At 33.2% G+C, this 22,343-nt stretch overlaps 2 protein-coding genes across 2 annotated transcripts; both read right to left on the reverse strand.

Annotated features, from left to right (window-relative positions):
- Positions 1–323: 323 nt before the first annotated feature.
- LOC120258680 (zinc finger MYM-type protein 1-like) lies at positions 324–758 on the reverse strand. Its single transcript, XM_039266128.1, has one exon. It carries the CDS (start codon positions 756–758, stop codon positions 324–326), a length of 435 nt encoding a protein of 144 aa, XP_039122062.1.
- Positions 759–15,410: 14,652 nt separating this feature from the next.
- Positions 15,411–21,743, reverse strand: LOC120258681 (putative nuclease HARBI1). Its single transcript, XM_039266130.1, has 2 exons — positions 21,629–21,743; positions 15,411–15,826 (listed from the first exon to the last, which is right to left on the reverse strand). The coding sequence occupies exons 1-2, from the start codon at positions 21,741–21,743 to the stop codon at positions 15,411–15,413; spliced, it is 531 nt and encodes a 176-aa protein (XP_039122064.1).
- Positions 21,744–22,343: the final 600 nt, after the last annotated feature.

Genomic DNA, 22,343 nt, shown 5'->3' on the forward strand with positions numbered 1-22,343 from the left:
ATTCATCACCTATTTTGTTTCACAAATATGTTTTGATGATATTCATTGCTGAGAACGCGCTTTCAACTGTTGCTGTTGCCACCGGTAAAATCAATGCAGTCAAATGTTTATCAAATTGAACTATCTTCACAGCAGACTTGAAAGATCATGACAACTTGAAAAATCAGAATTTCTTCTCACATCATGAATATATATGCGAAGTTGCTCTTTCAAGATAAGATGATTGGATGTGGATAAAATCATCATAGTAAAGTTGAGCAAGTCCAACAAGCACAAGCCCTCACTAATTCTTTCTGTATTTGTGGAGAGGTCATTTGATTATTTCAAGGAGCATTTTCATTAATCACATGACCAATACTTTCAACTTCTGTTCCATACCAATTCAACATCTCTAAATAGTTGCCCCTATGAGTGGAACTTGAAGATTCATCATGTCCACGAAAAGCAAGACTTTGCAACAGAAGAAATCTAACAACATGTAAAACAACAGTGACACGAGCTCTATATGCAACCTCCATTTCTCTGCTATGAGAAGAGAATATATGTGACACGTTTTGCCTTTGATTTTTGAAATCCTCACAATGTCGCCTTGCATTGTTGTGGTTGCTATTAACTCCACCAACATGCTCAGTGAAAACTTCCATTGTTTTCTTCCAATTGCTAAACCCTGTCTTCGTGAAGGCATCAATCCCAAGTTTATCACCCCTTGGTTGCTTAAAAAGATAACAATAGAAACAATAAGCTGCATCTTTCTCCATACTCTATTCCAACCAATCAAATTTCTGAAACCACACTTTTTTAAAACTTCTCAAATCTTTTCATTGTTGTTTTCTAGGAAAATTGTGGCAAACTGGTTGACATGGACCTATTAACAAATAATCTTTCCTTACTTGATCTCTTATTCCTGTGTCATATTCCTCAATTGGTTTGGAAACCCTGGGTCAGCAATGATATCACTCGGATCAAACTCAACACGACTTTTCTTTTGTGCAACAGTACTTACATCAGACGCTGAACCCGTTCTTGTTTCAATACTTTTTGGTATAGATTTAAAAATCCTCTCTATATCTATGAAATTAATCAAATTAAATATATAAATAAATTGAACTAAATCATAAATTCATAAATTGTCCAAACACTAAATTAAACATTTATAAAAAAATATGTGTAACAATTTATCATTATTTTAACATAAATATTTTTATCCTTAAGTATAATTATAACTCATACTAATTACATAAACGTAAATAATATTTTAAATTAAAAAAAATTATTTAGTAGAATTATGATGTGTGGGATAAGTTAAAATTCAATAAAAAAATAATAATTACATTTTATCATTATTATGGTTATAAATTATAGTTAAATAAATATAAATAGTATTTTAAATTAAAAAAATTATTTAGAAGAATTATGATAAGCGGGCATAGATTATAAGTTTGAATGTATTATTATGAATTGATGATTATATTATATGATATGTGGCTCGTATAGTTGTACAGATTCGATGATTAAATTGAGTGGATATAACATCATATGTTATTTAAATTAATGACTATGTTTTGAATAATTTTTTTGAATTTATTTTGATAATTTTTAAATTTTAATTTGTATTATTTTTTAAATTTAAGATCTTACTAATTATAAATGAAGTTTTATTTGAAAGTGATAACTTATATTTAAAATTTTTTTAGAGATAATTTTTTTATTTATTTGTGAATCACAAATTTTAATTTTAATAATACTCAAATCTCTAAATTAAATTAATGATATCAATTTATATGGCATATATCTAAATCAAATAATCAATAATATCAATCCACATACCATATATCACATTAATGAATATCAATTTATAAACATTTCAACAAATTTCCTAGAAAACATTTCATACATGACCAAAAAACAAAAAAAAGCTTAAAAATAAAATAAAATAAAGTTTCATCTCCTGATCGCCAGACATCGGACAGAGAGATAAAAAAAGCCGGTGGAGAGAATAAATGTGAGATTGCAACTTGCAGATGGTATTTAGCCTATTTACCAAAAATAATTCAAGTTCTCAGCTTTTGAAATGGATGAGAAGTGAGGACTCAGAAGAATGTAATCGTAATTTGTAAAGAATGTAATCTCATTGATTTTCAAAGGGCATGTATTAATGTAATATATATATATATATATATATTAATAATTTAATATAATAGCACTAGCACCGTAGCACGTGACATGCAAGTAATGCAACGGATAATTCTCTTCAGCATGCAACGTTTCGTTTTTTCATTGGCTATTTTGTGCTTGATTAGATTGACATCTTCCAAGTTCCAATGCTCATGACTCATGAGCAAACTTCACGAATAGTTGCGCAGCTTGCTGTGTCACAGACTCACAGACTAGGTGGCGGATGGCCAGAGATGGAAGGAGAGCCGGGAGCCGCATGGTTGGAGAAGCTAAGGAGCCGAGGAGGGATACCGGTCATCGGGGAGGGGGTCGGAGGGGTTCTCAAGCAGTGGGGTCCACTGACCTCGCCGGTGACAGGGGGGCGGCCGCCCCCGTCCCCCGTCTGTATACACCAAAGAATTAAGTTTCTTGGTGGTCAAATAGTTTCTTCTCTTTGTATGCACCTATTAAAAATAGTGACAAAATAAAATTAAAAAATTAAATAACATTAAAATCATGATCATGTAACAATCTTATTTAATAAAATTTTAGACCTGATTGAAAGTACTTTAGTTTCTCTCACATCCCGATGCTGAACAAGACAAGTGAGGCACAATGTTCTCACTGTAAAACTTTGAAGTCCAGGGGTCTCATCTCCATGGATCCACTAGTTAGCTATATTAAAATAAAAATAAGTGACATTAACATTGCAAACTTTAATTTCAAAAATTCAACTATAGATTATTACGTACCTGGAGCATGTTTCTTGGAAGTTTCTATTGCTTGATAAAGACAAAAAAAAAACCCTTTTTGTTATGGAATTCATTTATTTCAAGATCCACTTTGACTATGGCATCCTCCTTAACAAACTTGTGCATTCAATTGAACAAACTTTTTTAATCTCAGGATGAGTTGATTTATTATCATCATAATGGTAATGAGGATTCAATAAATATGTCGCGGCATGCAAATCGCGATGCAATTGAAACTCCCATTTTTCATCAATGAGAACCCACATCTCTCTGTATGATGTTTCTTCACCTCCCAACTTTTTTTCTATTTCTTCTTTTGCAGCATCCATTGCACCATAAATAAATCACATTGCTGGCATCTTTTATGAATCCACTATTCTTAACACTCCCACCAAAGGTTTTGTAGTTTGAAGGGTATAAAGTACACTAGGCCAAAAGGTTCTGCTATTGAAAATTATTTTTTTAATTGCTTTTCCTTCGGCTTTGTTTTCCCATGTACTATTTGCACATTCTTTAGAAGTAAACATAGCTTCCAATGGTTGCCTTAACTCACAAATGCTTTGTAAAGTTAAAAATGCAGCAGCAAATCTAGTTGTTGCAGGTCGAAGAAGAACCCTATCTGTGAAAGTTCTCATCATTGCCAATACATAACCATGATTGTAGATGATATTGCAAACTTTTTTTATAGCTTTCATCAATACATTATTATGTTAAGGTAGCTCACCAATCTTTAATAGAATCAAATCAAGATAATGAGCAGCACATGGAGTCCAATAAAGCCTTGGCCTCTTTTTCATTAATTTTTTCCTAGCCGCCTCATAATTTGAAGAATTATCAGTTACCACTTGAACAATAAGCTCTTCTCCAACTTCGTCCACAACATCATCAAGAAGCTTAAATAACATGGTAGCATCTTTTACAACATCTGAGGCATCAATGGATTTTAAGAAAAATAGTTCCATGAGGATTGTTGACAAAGAAATTAATCAAACTTTCTTCCTCTCATATCCTTCCAACCATCAGATAATATGGATACTCCAGTTTGTGTCCATGTCTTCCTAACCTCATCAATGAAAGCTTTAGTTGTTTTTACTTCCTCTTCTAAGATCTAACTTCTAAGTTCATACATGGTCGGGGAGTTTCAAACCCCGACCATATGAACCAATTGATCTGCTACATACTATTAAAAGATGGAGAAGTAGCCATGTTAAAAACTATGTCATTCTCAAAAAAAGAATCTTCCAATATCTAAGCAAACTCGATTCGAGCCTCCTTTGCACTTCTAGGATCCATGGATTTTGGATCCCCTTGATCACCATCTATGTCATCTTCCAAATTAACAATGAATCTATCAATTGGTCCTCTAACTCCTCTTGAAAAAACACCACTTGAAGTATCGAAAGGATTCAGATAAGAATTAACACCTTTTAAGGATGTCTGACCTCCTAAATAAGATCCCGAATCAACCATATCATCACATCTCATTTATGCCACTTGTTTAGTATATCATCTTTCTTCAAATATGCATTCATTTATTGTTTAAATTCTTCAGGAATCTTAGGGCATATGGTGACGTTTTTATGAGTACAAACAAGGTGCTCCTTCAATCTTTTTACACCTCCTTTAATAATTATATTGCAAAAGTTGCATCTAATGTGTATATATATATATATATATATCCTTTTACATCTCCATCAATCTCCACCTCTATATCATATTTCCAAGGCGGATCTCTTCTATGTGTTAAATATGGGCTTTGATATCCTTGGGATGAAACCAAATCTTGATCTCTTTTAATCTAATAGCTTAAATAATTACTCTATTGTTTATATAGAGTTATATTTATTGGGTGTTGTGTAATGGAGAGAGAGAGAGAGAGAGAGAGAGAGAGAGAGAGAGTATTTTGTATTTGGAGAGTGGAAAGAGTGAAGGTGTAGAAGAGAGCTCTTGTTCTTGCTTGATCTCATTAAAATAGGGTAAGACCCTTTTTCTTGAGGTAAAGCTAGTTCTTAGATCTTGGTAACCCTTTTGTGGCTTTATGCCTATTTCTTGTACTTTTGTTATTCCCTATGATATAGTGAAGCATTGTTCTCCTGTGGATGTAGGTTTGTTCTTAGCCGAACCACGTTAAATTGATGTCTCTTATTTATTTTTGTGAGATTGACTATATGTTGTCCTTGCATTGTCTATTCATTATGTCATTGCTAGGTATTTTATATTGCTCATCAAGTGTTCGACGAATTGCCACACTAGTTCCACGCTTCCTCACACGCAATAATTGGTATCAGAGATTCGTTCTAGGAGTGTGGAGGTGTCTAATCTTGCAATTGAAAGAATTTGGGCTTATATTGATGGTGACTCGATTTCAAAGCAATGGATAAGACAATGGAGTTTGAAAAGCTCAAGGAGGATAGTTGACCAATATGGAAAATAATGATAGAGGATTACCTTGTATGTAAGGAGTTGGATCTACTACTATTGGGGAATAATGATAAGCCCTCATCTATGAGTGATGAACAATGGAAGGTTCTTGATCGATAATGCTTGTTGGTAATAAGACCATGTATTTCACCATATATCTTGTTTGATGTTTATTAATATAAGACCACTCATGAACTTTGGAGTACTTTGGAGCAATCTTTTGAGCAACCATCGGGTATCAATAATATGCATACCATGAAGAGGTTATTTCTCTTGAAAATGATGGATGGTATCACTGTGCTAAATCATGCGAATGATTTTAACTCTATTGTGGCACAATTAAAGGCTCTAATGGTAAATCTTGATGAAAAGGTCTTATGCTTGCTACTTTTGAGCTCTTTGTTTCTAAGTTTGGATACTCTTGTTACTACTGTGTAAATACAATGGGGAATAATTTCAAGTTGAATGATGTTGTTTTTTCATTGAGTAGTGAGGAGACTATAAGGGGTTTTTCATAAAGGTTTAGTGACTGAAGTCAAGCACTAGCAGCCAGTGAAAGAGAAAGATCTCAAAAAAGGATTATGCTTCGGCTAGTAAGGGTAAGTCACTAGAAAAGGAAAGATCAAAGCCACGGGACCGGGTTGTTACTTGTTGGTATTGTAAGAAACAAGGTTATGTGTGGAATGATTGTAATCTCTTGAAGAGCAAGCAAAAGTGGAAGCAAGTTGATGGTGAAGTAGGCATATCATCTCAAAGTGATGATGGGGTCACATTAAGCATTGCTTGTATGGTATCTTCTTCCATAGATAATTGGGTGTTGGACTCCAGTGCTTCATTTCACATATGTCCGGATCGATTATTTTCTCCACTTATAAAGAGGTTGATTGTGGTAATGTCTACCTCGGCAATGATTGTGCTTGTAGAATTTTGGGTATTGGTGATGTGGTTATTAAGCAAGCAAATGGGAAGGAGCATACATTGACTAATGTAAGGCATGTTTCCACGATAACAAAAAAACCTAATTTCGTCGGGGCAACTTGATGAGGCTAGTTATGTGGTCACTTTTGGTAATGGATTGTGGAAAATCTTCAAAGTTGTATGACGGTGTTGAAGGGGCAAAATGATGGAAGCTTGTATACTTTTCTTGGTTTACCTCAAAGATTTATGTCGGCAAGTGGACATGATGATGTGCATGTTTGGCATAGTCGGCTTGGTCATCTTAATGAGCATGGAGTGAAGGTATTGTAAGATAAAAAAACTTATTCCTTTATTTGAGAATTCATCTCTTGAATTATGTGTGCATTGCATCATGGGTAAGCAACATAGAGTAAATTTTAAGAGGCATGAATCTCATGGAAAGTTGGAGATATTGGAGTTGGTTTATTCTGATGTTTATGACTCTATGAATGTCAAGTCTCTTGGTGGTGCTTCTTATTTTTTCACTTTCATGGATGATTATTATAGAAATTGTTGGCTTTATCCATTAGCATCCAAGGATCAAGTTTTTGAAACTTTCAAGAAGTTCAAGACCCGTGTTGAGAAGGAAAGTGAAAGGTTTATAAAATGCTTGCAAATTGATAATGGTGGAGAATTTTGTTCTAGTGCTTTTAATGGTTTTTGTGAGGAGATGACATCAAGAGAGTGAAGATGGTCCCTTACACTGCACAACAAAATGGTGTTATTGAAAGAATGAATAGAACCATTGTGGAAAGGGTAAGAAGTATGTTGTCTCACTCCGGTCTTCCTAAGTTTTTTTGGGCAGAAGCGGGAAATACGATAATATACCTCATCAGATCACCAAGTGCTCCATTGGATGGTGATGTTTCAAAAATTCTATGAAGTGGTAAGAAAATCTCTTATAATCATTTAAGAGTTTTTTTGTTGTGAAGCTTATGTGCATGTGCCTTTTGAAAAGAGAAGTAAGCTTGATTTGAAATCAAGGAGATGTGTTTTCCTTGGTTATGGTGGTCATGATAGAGGCTATAGGGTTGTGGGATCCAATTGAAAGGAAGACAATTAGAAGCTTTGATGTCATGTTTCATGATAATGTGATGTTTAAAGAAAGTAATCAAGAAGAGCAAAATGAGAAACTTGTTCCTATGTAAATTGATTCATGTGTTTCTTCCCAACAAGTTCAAAAAATTCATTCTCAAGATCATGATGATGGAGATGGCCATGGTGATGTTGATGGCCATGATGATAGCATGGAGGTGACTAAGCAATAGGATGCTCATGTTGATGAGGAAGGGCAAGACTTTCATTCTCCACAAATTTTAAGGAGATCTACAAGGACTCCTAAACCCATCCATAGGTATTTTTCCATCCTTGTATTATGCTTTATTTACTAATGCGGGTGAGCCCGAGTCATTTCAGAAAACACAAAATTGTCTTGAGAAAGCTAGGTGGCAAAAGGCCATGGATGAAGAGATGGACTCTTTGCATCTGAACCAAACTTGGGACTTGGTAAAGCTTCCAAGCGGAAAGAAAGCATTAAATAATTTATAGGTGTATATGATAAAGTATTAAGTTGATGGATGAAGATTGTATCCTTATTCCCATTCTAAAGAAGGAAAGCTTTTTAAGGCGCAATAAAAAGGATAAAGAAAAAATTCAAGCCAGATGAGGTAAGACTAGTGGTAAAAGGCTATGGTCAAAAGCATAGCTCCATAAGAGTTATTCTATCTTTTGTAGCTAATCTTGATTTGGAGCTTGAACAACTTGGCATCAAGATGACTTTCTTGCATGGTGACCTTGAAGATCTCCATCTCAACTGAAAGGCTTTGCTAACAAGTCTAATCCTAACTTAGTGTGTAAGTTAAAGAAGGGGTTGTATGGCTTGAAACAAGCTTCTCGACAATTGTACAAAAAGTTTGACACTTTTATGCAAGATAAAGGTTATTCTAGATTTATTTTGTTTATTGTGTTTACTTCAAATGTTCCACATGTGGCATATTTAATTGCTTGCTACTTTATGTGGATGATATGTTGATAGCTAGCAATGATTGGAAGGAGATTAAATCTTTGAAGCTCCATATGTCAAGGAAGTTTGCTACTAAAGATCTTGGTGCCGCAAAGAAGATTTTAGGCATACACATTCACTGAGATAGAGAGTATGGGAAGTTGTGGTTGAGTCAATCCGAATACATTGGCAGAGTTCTTGAAAGGTTTGGAATGGTTGATTGCAAACTGGTTTCTACACCTCTAGTGGCATATTTTAATCTATCCAAGAAGACTTCTCCAAAGGATGATAAATTTGAAAATTTTTCTTATACCTCCATGGTTGGTAGCTTGATGTATGCTATGATATGCACAAGGCCGAATATTACTTATGTAATGGGGGTTCTTTCAAGGTGAATGTTTAGTGCTAGTTGGGAGCATTGGCAATTCGTCAAGTGGATTCTTCGTTATTTGAAGGGTTCACAAAATTTATGCTTGTGCTTTGGAGGTTCTTCATTGGTAGTTAATGGTTATGTTGATGCCGATTATGCTGGTTGTAGAGAGAAGAGGAAGTCCACTACGGGATATGTTTTCACATTTGGTGGTGGTGCGGTGAGTTGGATATCTATACTTCAAGACATTGTTGTCTTGTCTATTACAAAAGCGGAATATATTGCATTGACCGAAGGAGCAAAGGAAATGATTTGGTTGAAGCATGTGCTTAATCAATTTGAAGTGGTACAAGAAAAATATGTGTTGCATTGTGATAGTCAAAGTGCGATACATCTTGCTGAAAATGTGGCTTTTCATTCTAAAACAAAACACATTGATGTGCGGTACCACTTTATTCAGCTTTGCTTTGGAGCTGGATATTTACATGTTGAGAAAATCTACACAAATGACAACCTTGCTGATTTGTTGACAAAGGTTGCGCCTACGGAGAAGACATCTTATTGTAGGAGGGTTTCCTGGTTAGTGGAGACATAACCTGGATGTTTGGAGGACAATGCTTAACTCTTCATTAATGCTTGATTGAAGATTTGTCTTCAAGTGGGAAATTATAAAATATTGGCTTGATATCCTTGGGATGAAGTGAAATCTTGATTTTTTTAATCCAACTGTGTATATTTCTCTATTGTTTATATATGGTTATATTTGTTGGGTGTTGTGTAATGAGAGAAAAACGAGAAAAATAGAGAGAGTGAGTTTTCTTGTATTTGGAGAGCGGAAAGAGTGAAGGTATAGAGGAGAGCTTTTGTTCTTGCTTGATCTCATTAAAGTAAGGTAAGACCCTTATTTTTGAGGTAAAGCTAGTTTTTAGAGCTTGGTAACCCTCTTGTGGCTATATGCCTATTATTTGTACTCTTATACTCTTGTTATTTCCCATGATATAGTGAAGTATTGTTCTCCCATAGATGTAGGCTTGTTCTTAGCCGAACCACGTTAAATTGGTGTCTCTTATTTTTTTTCTTGTGAGATTGATTGTATGTTGTCATTGCATTGTCTATTCATTGTGTCATTGCTAGGTATTGTGATATTGCACATAAAGTGTTAGATGAATTACCACACTAGTTCGGTACTTCCTCACACGCAACACTGTGACCTCCCTTTGGCTTCATTTGTAATTGATAATGTCTCCTATAGTAAAATAGACATTTTTCAGAAACCATGAATATATAAATCTCAAATTCGCAATGATTAATTTAATATGCAATGAGTCCTCAATATGCCATCAAATAGAAGCATATTCAATATAAGCAATCAATATCCAATGATCCCTTAATGTGCCATCAAACCAATTAGGCAGTTACTCCATTATCCCTATACTCTCTGTAAACATATTCTATTACTAACAACAAACCAAAACTTTGGATTTTCTAGTGATTCAGATCCACTTGTGAGTTGTGATCAGATTAATCGATCAAAAGATTTAAAATTCTCCTTATTTTCTTTAAAAATGCCAAATCAATAAATATAAACAACTTATGTCTCACTCAAATTCAAGAAAAAAAGAAATCAAACCAATCAAAAAGATAAAATTTGTGCACATGAATAGAAACTTCAATCAAGATAAAGCATAAAAAATGAGAGCGAATGTAAAAGCAAACCTTTTGGTCTCGTGCGGACAAGGCGGAGGAGAAGGGAGTGGTCGGAGGGCGAGCCCGGCGAGGAGAAGGTCAAGCTGGTTCATATCTCGTTTGCTACTCTTTCTCATATCAGTTTTTCTTTTTCTTAAAACAATGGGTGGGTATGATTTTCATTAAAAAGTCTATTATATTACACCTTAAAACGATGGGAATCGTGTGATTAGAGTCAGAGAGAGAGAGAGAGAGAGAGAGATTTAATTAATGCAAAGTGCGAGGTAATTTTAAATGTTAAGTTTCATAATGTATAGGGCCGGTGGATGCAGAGAAAATAAATTGTGTTATTGTCGGATCCATTATGAACCATCAAATGTTTATATATATATATTTATTTATTTTGTACAATTATTTGGGATTTAAAAAAAAAACTAATTTTGTTGGCTAGTAGAAGTTCTATAATTTATTTAACGATGATTAATGATCATCTTTTATTATTTTGGAAAATATTCTAAAAAAATTGTTTTATTCACATGTGTGAAACTTAGCCAGTTTGTTTGGATTTCATTGGATTTGAGATCCTTGATTTCATTGGATTGGATTGGAGATCCAATCCCGCCGCCCACCCTTCACTTTATTTTCTTCTGTATCAGTTTCATGTTCGTACTCCTTTTCTGCCTTGAGGCTCACCACCTTGAGGAGGTGAGCCTTGCCAGGTTAAGGTATAGGATCCACTGTATTCATATGGGGAGTACGCCTCAAGTTAACCGGTCACTGCCTCACCTTGAGGTGCGCTCGAGGCATATGCCTCGTTCGCATTTTTAAACAACTTTATCCACTTTACCAAAAAAATAAAATAAAAATGGTTTCAAATACATTTACTTTGCTAAATGTTGAATTTTATCCTTGTGCTTTAAAAGTATCTGTTTTGACCAATGTATTTTATGTTTTTATTTTTTTTTTTAAGTTGATGCAAGTGTTGAAGAAAATAAGTAATAATATACAGATGTGAAACGTCAATAAATAATAATATCAAATTTTAAATAAGTAGGTAAATAAACATACTTTAAGCATAAATTCATTTTCCTACAAACAAATTAGTAAAGCAAAATCTTTTGCAAATAAATTCAAATAACAATGATAAGTTATTAAAGCAAAAATTACTACATCATTGTCCTAAGGGGTATTCCCACTTTATTATTCAGGGAACGTCAAGAAATCTTCCCTAAGATCTGTTAGGGATCTACTTCTTTGAGGATGTAGATGGTGATGGTGTTTGCACTTAACACCTAATAACTAAATAATATCAAAATCGAAAAATCAAAATTCATGAAATCAAAGATACATCTAAGAAAAAAGTGTTGTCTCATCTCATTATCTCCTTATCTCCTTATATAAATGCCAAAGTAGACCTATTTCAACAATTGTGTGATAACACGTTTCTCAATGGGCACACTGGAAAGATAAAATAGTAAGTAAAAACACGCCTCTATAAAATGGCTTGTAAAATAAATACATTTATTATTTTGAGTTTAATTTATTGAATATATTAAATATTCTAGCAAGCCCCTCATAAAACTAAAAAAACAACACCTAAAAAATTATATCAATAAAGCATTACTCATCACTCTTCTTTTCCCCTCCTCAGGTTGAGTAGTGTGTGCGGCCTCAGGCTGAGTAATGCTGTTACTCAGTGAGTGAATAAGACACATAGTTCAAATAGGATCAAAATGAAAACAAAAAAAGTATGATTAAAGTCATAGAAATAATAACCAATATTAGTTAACTCAGGTATAGTCACTATCGAATCCAAAAACAGATTAAGAATAGATAATTATTTTGAGAATGCATATTTTACTAACAAATCATCCTTTTGAAAACTTATCAGGCTAACCTCAAAGAATGTTTACCCTAAGTGTGTGTTTGGATGAGGGTTAATGGAATGAGGGGGAATGAAGTAATGATAGAGGGGGGAAATGAATGAGTAGGGGATGATAATGAAAAAGGTCTTTGGTTGGAGGGGTAATTCATTGGGAAGGGGAAAAGTAAAAAGTGGAGTTGTGATAAGATTACATTTTTACCCATAATATAAAGAAATTATTGTTATTTCTAATAATTATTATTTATAAATAAGTATAACATTAATATTTATTTTATTATTATTAATTAATGTTTAATCCAAAATTAATTTTAAATAAGTATTCATTTAATTCTGTAATTTAAATTTATTAATGAATTTCAAATGAAATTTATTTTAAATAACTATTATGTATATAATAATTAATACATAAATATTTATTTTATTATTAATAATTGATGTTTAACTAGAAATTAATTTTAAATAAATATTAATTTCATTCCGTACATTATATATTTTAATTTAAATTGAAATGATATATATGTAAATATTTATTAATTATAAAATAATTAAAACACAAATATATATTTTATTATTATTTAATGTTTAATTAGATATGATATTTATTTCAAATAATTATTATCTATAAATAATTAAAACATAAATATTAATAGAAAATAACAATTTTAACATTTTCACACAAGTTAGAATTAAACAAGATTGTTTCTCTTCAATATCTCAAGAAAATAACAAATAAAAATCAATTTTAACTAATTATTCATCATTCAATTAACCATTCAAAACAACAACTACATACACATCAAAAAAGAAATCCAAAAAAATCACCTTATGAACAAGATTGTTCCTCTTCAATATCTCCACAACAAAAACCTTCACAATCCTTAAATCAAGAACCCCAGCAAACACCATAACCAAAAATCAAGAACTCACCATTCATTATCTCAAACACTTGAACTACAAAAACTTAAAAACCAAAAACTAGCTCATTGTTTTTTCAACACGCATTCATAATACTAGCTGATTGTTCTTCAATGACATTCATATACCTTTAATATTTGCATGGATTTAAAGGCTCATCACTAATGAGCAATTAAGAAGAAGTTGTTGCAATTTTTCAACATACATTCACAATACTAGCTCATTGTTCTTCAATGGCATACATAAACCAAAGAGTACTAGAAAACATCAATTAAAGCAAAAATTCCAACCAAATTCCAACCATTCATTATCTCAACATGCATTCACAATACTAGCTCATTGTTCTTCAATGATATTCATAAACCACCAAAGTTGCTCAAACAATTCACCAAACCATAAATAGTAAAACATCATAAACGTCAACTATGATCATAGGTCCAAGACTTTCGGGTTCTTCCACAAAGTTCTATTCAAAATGATAAGTAGTACCAATATATAAAAAAACCAACTCCTTCCCGTACTCATCTCCTTATTCTAACACTTGTCTATCAAATGGATAAACCTGCAAAAAGCGCAATGTTAAATATACATGTAATGACCACTAATTAATCATCAAAGTTACATTGCTAAAATGTTAAATTCTTACCAAGATGAGTCAAGCATTGGGTGGGCAATATGACATCCTTGACAAGAAAACCCGGCAAAAGCGCAATTTTCTTTTCAGCTGGAAGGTCCCAAAATACTGTCAGTTGATCTTCATCCTTTGCCAATACTTGTAACATGAACATAGCCTCATCTTCTGTAAGACCATTAATAGAGAAAAGGACATCACTAATCGATCTTTTTTATTGCTTGAATGTCTGCTCGAGATGTTTCATTGCATGTTGTGATTTCAATATTACGAGCAGAAATTTCAGCATTACGTGTTGCAATCTCAACATTGCGACCAGGAGATTTAGCTTTTCGTGCAGCAGACTCAGCTGTACGAGCCACCGCCTCGGCGTTACGTGCTGCTGCCTCAGCCAATGCTCTAAATTTCTGGGCCAACTAGATTTACGAAAGCATAAAAATTTGTAGAAATCTGGTCCATTGCTAGATCCTTAGCAACACTCTTCCTTTTTTTGACACCTAGATGTTGTTGAGATGCTATTATCGGACGGCATAGGTGATGGATGCTACATCGGCTCTTGTGTGGGTAGGTCATCGAAAGGCATTTGGGATAAACCTGCACCTTCCTCGAGTGAGATGGTATCATCTTGTTCATATTGGGATGCATCGTCCCCGATATCACCTGTTGTTACCAAAAGCTCTATCTTTGGTGAAGACCGGTGCGAGATCATTGAAAAATGGGAAGGATTTCCCATACAGCCCGACTGCTTCTTTGTGAGTCTACATTGCATTAAAACCCCACAATTAATTAAATCTTTATGATAATGCATTGAATAAAAATATGAGTTTTTTTTCACTTTGACATACTCATCATATGCGCTTTTGTCACACATGATAGTGCTGTTTTGAAAGTTCCAATCAAAACCACTCAATTGTAAGATATCGGAGATGACATTCGTCCTACTGAAAAAAGAAATCAAAACCAAAGCATCAATGAGGGCTTTATCTTCCTCGGGGGTCCAATATCATTTGTTCTAGCCCATCCCTTTTGGTTGTTGTTCTGCCTCCATACTGAAAAAAGAAACAAAGAATTAATAACATTAAACAACACGGCCATAATTATAGAATCTTTAATTCATGTATATTATAGAATTTCAAAAACCAAATCATATAAAAAAAGAATTTCATTCAACCAAATCACATAAAAAAATCATGGACATAAAACAACATGGACATAATGATCTAATACATGGACAAGACAATTTAATTCAACATCATGGACATAATTCATACATACTCAAGCCACATCTCATAAACATCCCCATGAAGAGAAAGTACAAAAATCTTTAATTCATGCATAATGCAGAATTTCATTCAACCAATATCATATAAAATAGAATTTCATTCAACCAAATCACATAACCTAATTAACAACATTGACATATACATGGACATAATTTCCTCGAAAGATTTCCATATAATATAGAATTTCATTCAACCAAATCACAAACAATTCGACACAAAACCAATATTGTCAAGACAAAGTAGTACATAATGATCTAACAATCCATTAATTAAAGAAAGTGATTAGTACATAACGATCCATTAATTAAATCAACTTGATTGTCATGTGTGAAACATATGAACGGCCATCTCCTGTCAAAATTGGGTCCATTCATCCATTGGTTGTAAGGCTACTATGTTGTTGGTGTCATCTTCCACACTCTCATTGGAAGATGGAACATCAACTTCTTCTTCTTCTTCTTCTTCTGCAGGATCTTCCGCCATCTTCCTCCTAATGAAATTGTGGAGTAAACAACATGCACTAATAATATGCCATTGAGTGGTCAAACTATAGAAACTTGGACTTGCTAGAATTTTCCAACGGATTTTCAAAAGGCCAAATGTTCTCTCAATAACGTTCTTAGTGCTAGCATGTTTCATATTGAAAAACTCTTCAGGTGTTTCTGGGTGACGGCCATCGGCCCATGAACTTAAGTGATACTGCTGGCCTCGAAAAGGTGCAAGGAATCCGGGGCAATTTGCATATCCGGCATCAACTAAGTAATGGAAACCTAAGATACAAATTTGTTGTTAGACGCACAATCGATGAGAATGAATACATTAAAAACAACATAGTGCACATAACTCACCATTTGGAACTTTTAAACCATTTGAGTTTTGTAACGGCATCCCTCATCATTCGGGAAATCATGTGCCGAACCCTCCCAACTAGATAGGACGTATATAAACTGCATATCTTGTCCACAAACGGCAAGTACATTGGTGGTAATTTCAGATTATCGTGATCTAAACCGTGGATGATCGGCGTTAGGTACATTAACCCGTATATGTGTCCCATCCAATGCTCCAAGGCAATTCTACTTCGCATAAAAGAAAACATTATTTTTAATTTTTTATGTAATACCCCACTATAAACAAAAAAATAACCCACTAAATTTTATTTTTTACCTTAAACCATTTCCACTTAGGATCGTTTGAATTTTTTGGTACCGGTTCCGGTTTCTTTAGGAGAACATCATGACAAAGAATAATTGACCACAACACAGCATGAAAATGCCCACTAACTATTTCGGCAGATCGTACAAAATCAAACTTGATTATTCTTTTTTTGACATGGTGGGCTACAATGTTTAAAAACATTGCAACCATCTCCTCGATCATAACATTTCTTGTGTCCCGTAGTCTACCAGTGGTAGTTAATAGTTCACACAAGTTATAGAAACAACGTCGATCCATCCTTAGCTTGTTAATGCATGTTATGTCACTTTCATAAATCACCCATCTCAAATATTCATGTTGTCTCTGCCGCCTGCTCGATGTTGACTCAATCTCGTATTGAATTAATCGACTTCCATCACAACGTTGTCTTTTCGCACATACAACGATCATGACATTTAAAACATAAAAGTAACACATGTACATTAGGAAATATAGTTTCACATCATCAACGTTGTCCATATCTGAAATTACATGTCCATGTGTTAAGTTGTCGAAAATCTAAATTTAAGTCTCACCGAAAAAGAACTTAATAAAGGTTATGGTTGATTTAATAAACACATTTGCTATATTATAAATATATATATATATATTTAAGTCTCACCGAAAAAGAACTTAATTAATGAATATGTAGAATACGACTTCTCTACGATAGAATAAATAAAGTATTAAGACTTTTTTTTATTCTTTTAACCAAAACAAATCCTACATCATTCATTGAAATCAAGTAAGACATTCACCAACTTATTAACATGATACATATATAGCATTTAGAGGAGTATCAAGTAATAAGATCTACATCTTTAGGAACTAATGTTCTTATGCATATCCTCCATTAAATTGATTTTGTAAGTTCTATTTCAACTTCATTCCAAATATGCATGTAACTGAACTAAAGTTTGGCCAACTTTAGTTAGTTTTCCTACATCTTCAAAGTTCATACCATATACATCACATGTATCATCATATATATATATATATATATAAAGGCTTTGCTTTGAATCAATCATATATACACTATGTGTGTGTGTGTGTGTGTGTGTGTGTGTGTGTGTGTGTGTGTGTAAAGACTAAACCAAGCTTTTGCCATGATTTGTTTGCCAAACTGTCACCTTTTGCCAACGTTTGATATGGTTTTATGGTTATGTCTGTTGAATTATATGCTTGATGATATAAATACATCAAGATAATATAAATAAAAAAATAAGAATGATAGTACAACCAATTTTCTCATATGAGTCATATTAGCTGTTATTTTGTTGAAGTTAATGATTTTTAACTATAAACAACTTAGATTTGTACAAATAATCAAGATCAACTTTGCTTACAATCTCTTATTGTTTCAATCAAATACATATTGAATCTAAAATTTCAGAAATTTGATTACTTGTCACTCCCATGTGAAATTGTCAATTAATATCTTTTTAAAGAAAAAGGATGGAGAAGTCTAGTTTAGCTTAGTTTATTTTCTTAATTTAGTGTTAGCACGCATGGCCAAGAAGATGAGTCCAAATTATAGAATATCAATTACATAAAGTTCTCACATTTTGATGGCCCCTATCTATTTATAAACAAATTAATCACCAAGTTAGGACTTCATGTGCACCACCACCACCTCAAAAATTCAGTTTGCCATTATTGATGACACATGTAGCTTTGTTTAATCAATGAATCTGTATGCATTTTTATCACTGTTGTTCATTGACAACTTTAGCTAAACAATCACAAGAAACTAGATTAATTATTTACAGCAAAAAAATAATAAAAAATAAAAAGGACTTCTGAATGCTAGACAAATGCCACATTTACCACATACACTTGACTAAACAAAATTGATCAACTTTACTTCAAGTTTAGAACATTGACTTATAACATCATTTGTATTCTTGGCAAGACATCATAGAACAATTGACAATAAGCTTGAATATAAATTGGCAAACATAGACTAACCATTCATGTTGATATCAGATTGCCAGTGAATGAAAGAATAATGATTTTGTGCACATGTTTAGACATTTTCATCAAAAGCTCTCACACTCACAAAGCACAATAATTGCACAAGTGGTGATTCACAAGGCATTTCAAACAGAGGCAGTGCAGGTCATAATGATAAAGCTATGGTAAGGAGGAGATTAACCCGTGAAAATTGGTAATTTGATTGGCAGAGCAACAAAAATATGAGTTAGACAAATGGCTGGATCTGGGAAAATGCAATTGAATCATGCATACAACATAAACTAGCTGCAGTTAAGGTTTACCATCCCAGGGAAAAACCAAACTATCATAACAATAATTCAAAAAAAAAAACAACACTGACACAAGAATGGTGACCTGATGGCGGCGTTGGTGATGCCGATGTCGGACAGACACTTGCCGGCGACGATGACGAGCGCAGGAACCCGAGCTCAAGAGCCTTGCCAACATGGATGTGCAACTTCTCAAAAGGATGATGATGGCAAGCTTCCATAGGGCTAGGGTTTGGTTATTTAACTTTTATTATGTGTCCTTTTTTTGTCAAGGGCAAAATAGTCATTTCACAGGGGGAAATACTTTATTACCCTGTGAAGGTGAATGGTGACCCCCTCAGGGTAATGGTGCCCCCCCTCCCCAAAAATTCTCAAACAAAGGCATGGGAATGTGTAAGTAATGGTTCCCCTCTTGGGGGAACCATTACCCCCATCCAAACACACACTAATTGTAACCACAACTAGGGTTTTGAACCCGCCAATGTTAGTTTTAAGTGTAACATAATCAACTAGATAGCCTTCCATGGCGTTGGCTTTTGAGAACCTTGTGTGATGACCTCGAGTGTCTCAGTCAGCAGTTGTTCCATTCAAGCTCTCTATGTGCCTCCTGATATAGGTAATATAATGGTCAATCACATTGCCTCTATAGGCCAGCCGTTGGGATCTCCACTGTAGTGAATCACATAAAGCATGTCACCATCAAATTATATGTAAGCATTTACACAACATTTGCATAATAAAGCATAAGACTTCCCCTTCACAAGAAGTACCACATTTTTAATAATATAACTTTCCTCTTTATAAAGAAGAATAAGGCTCAAAGAATAATAAGGATCAAAATACATCAAACAAACATGAGTTATTCTAAAGCCATGCACAAGTGTAAATATTCCTATTAGTTATCATTCAAATCCTACTAAATTATATGTTTTGACAATTCAAATTCACTCACAAATGAAGGCCAAGATGTGGTTACGCTCCCTCCAAGGCCTTGCCTTTACTGGAGGGCTCTCCACCTATAAATATGAAACATCCAAAATACGAAAAACATAAGAAAAGAAATGACAACTTGATGGCATGAAACTAGGAATTGAAAGCAAAGAAATGACTCAAATTAGATACTGTAAACTAGGAATTTCGGCCAACACCTAAGATGGTGGTATGACAACTTGATGAGGATTAAAACCCTAACTTCAAATATTTCAAAACGACATGCGCCAACTCAAGATTGCTACAGTACCCAAAAAACATTCTCTTGGTTCTATCGTAATTTCAGGATGGCTACAGTAGCATAGAGTTAAAACACTACAATTCTTCTTAGAATAAATCCCTCATCCAATAAAATTCCAAGAATCACAATAAAGGGATGTATACACAACTTCCAGAGTATTCAAAGCCCACGGTCTCAACCCCAAAAATCCATATAAAAGTAGACATTCAAAACTTTCCATTCCAAATGGAATCAAGAGCACTATAAAGAATATTATGGAATTCAACACTTCTCTAATCTAAACAACAACCCAATAACCTCCATGCAAAAGCTAAAGAACATAGAAAGGTTAAAGAATCACTCCCAAGTTCCAAAGAGCATAAATAAGAAATCAAATACACCAACTTGAAAGGATAATCACCCTAATCAACTTCAATGAATAAATGTTTTCTTTTAACTCCAACGAAGCTTAAAAATTTTTAAACCTTGTCACTCAACTGGTTCTTCTTTTTTTTTTTTGTGTTGCTTTAACCCTATAATGTTTTTCTATTCTAATAGATTGAAGGATAGGTTCAGTGTAAATGATCTTCAACTTTTTTTAGTTCTTGAGCAAATCTAAACCATGACGGTGCTAGCTTGTTAATTGGAACAACAAAAAGACTTGATAACTCTCATCTAATTTAGAGCGACTCCCATGAATCTCATAGATCAAGTTTTGGAATTTATGAATTTGGTCATTAATAGAAAATAATCTACTATCTTAAAGTTATTAAAATTAGAAATGGTAAACCTATGATTCTTTCGGTATTGTTAAGATGAGTGTCTTCTAAAGCTATTTATATGTCTATTGCAGTCTTATATTTTCTATATGGTTTAGATAGATCATTAGAAAGACAACTAAGGATTCTATATCTATAGTAATATTTTATCTCTTTTAGCCATGCTTCAAGTTGTTCTTAATGTTGTCAGCCCGGTCCTACATTGGTCTTGCAAAGCCTATCGTTTAGCAAGGTAGTTAGACTTGGACCAACCCGACTGGTTCAACCGGAAAAACAGAGAACCGGCCATGTGGCCGGTCTGGATATACTCCATTGAACCGAGCATAGAAAAACCCGGTGTTAACCCGACTGACCTAGGGCGGTTTAACTGGGAACTGGTTGACTTGGCCGAGTCAACGGGGTCACAATGTGAGGATTTTTTTTACAATATTTAATACTTTATTATTATTTTCTCATTAAAAACCACAAAATCATATATATTTATTAATATAAAATTTTTCAATTTATAATAAAAAATAGAATTACAATAAATAAATAAATATATATATCATAAACATAACAACAAAAATTAACATTTAAAAATAAAATCCATTAATATGTTATGGTGAATACTTTCTAAAAATTTATTTTATTCAAGAAAATATAATAATAAATGAGTATAATTTTATTATAAAATATAAAAATAAAATATTCCAACTAAATAAAAAATTTAAGAAAATTTAAAACAAAATAAAAACTCAATTGAGATCGGGTAAGTTATATAATTTATTGATAAAATGTATATTCATATAAAAGAATAAGAATTAGTGAATTAAATTTTTATCTATTCTAACAAAATCAACCAATAAACAAATAAATAAATAAATAACACGAGAAAAGTTTGATAATTATATATTAATATATTAAATTTGTAAATATTTAAAAACCATAAAAATAAATGACATAATTAGAAAATACTAGTGTATATAAGGTCATTTATCAATTTAAATATCAAATTTTAGTAGTTTTTTATATTATAATTATTTTTTTAATATTATATTTGCTCATTATTAATTATTATAATATTTTTTTTTTATATTTTATTATTGACTCCGGTTCAACTCCGGTTCGACCCAGTCAAACCGATTGACCCCTGACCCCTGGGCTTAGCCGGGTCAATGCCTCCGGCGACCACAATAGTCTCTTCGGTTATGTATGATGCATCTTCAGACACCAGAAAGGCAGCAATAGCGACCATGTCTCCTGCGGTACCAAGTCTCTTAAGTAAAGTCTGTCTGATCTTATTTTTCTATATTTAATATTGACTCCGATTCAACCTCGGTTCAACCTAGTCGAACCCATTGATCCCTGACCCCTGGGCTTAGCCAAGTCAATACTTGGGCCGGGTCTGACAACCTTGTCGTTTAGGGGTTAAGGGTTTAACTGGGGTTGAATTGGATTGAGCCAGAAACAATAATAAAATATAAAAAAATATTTCAAAAATTAAGTTTATATTAGAATGAAAATTGAATATAAAAAGGTAACTTTTTTACAACCTGGTAAAATCACGTTATAGTATTTGCCTATAGGACATATAATTTCCCTGCAACATAAACATCAAATTTTGATTCTCATTGAAAGTTCTCAACTACTGCTTTTAGTCATAAAGATTAATGAATGGTAAGATAAAGAGATTTTTTTTGCAAAAAATAACTTGAATATGATTCATTGAATTCATGAACATTGAGATTGTTGACTAGTGATATAGTTGTACATATATAGCCTATTTTTTTGGAGAATCTTTCTCCGCTTGACGCCCTAAATCAGGTGACAAAAAGTGAGGTTTGAGGGCCTGTTG

The sequence above is a fragment of the Dioscorea cayenensis genome, chromosome 4, assembly GCF_009730915.1.
Source record: "Dioscorea cayenensis subsp. rotundata cultivar TDr96_F1 chromosome 4, TDr96_F1_v2_PseudoChromosome.rev07_lg8_w22 25.fasta, whole genome shotgun sequence".
Classification (NCBI taxonomy): Eukaryota; Viridiplantae; Streptophyta; class Magnoliopsida; order Dioscoreales; family Dioscoreaceae; genus Dioscorea; species Dioscorea cayenensis.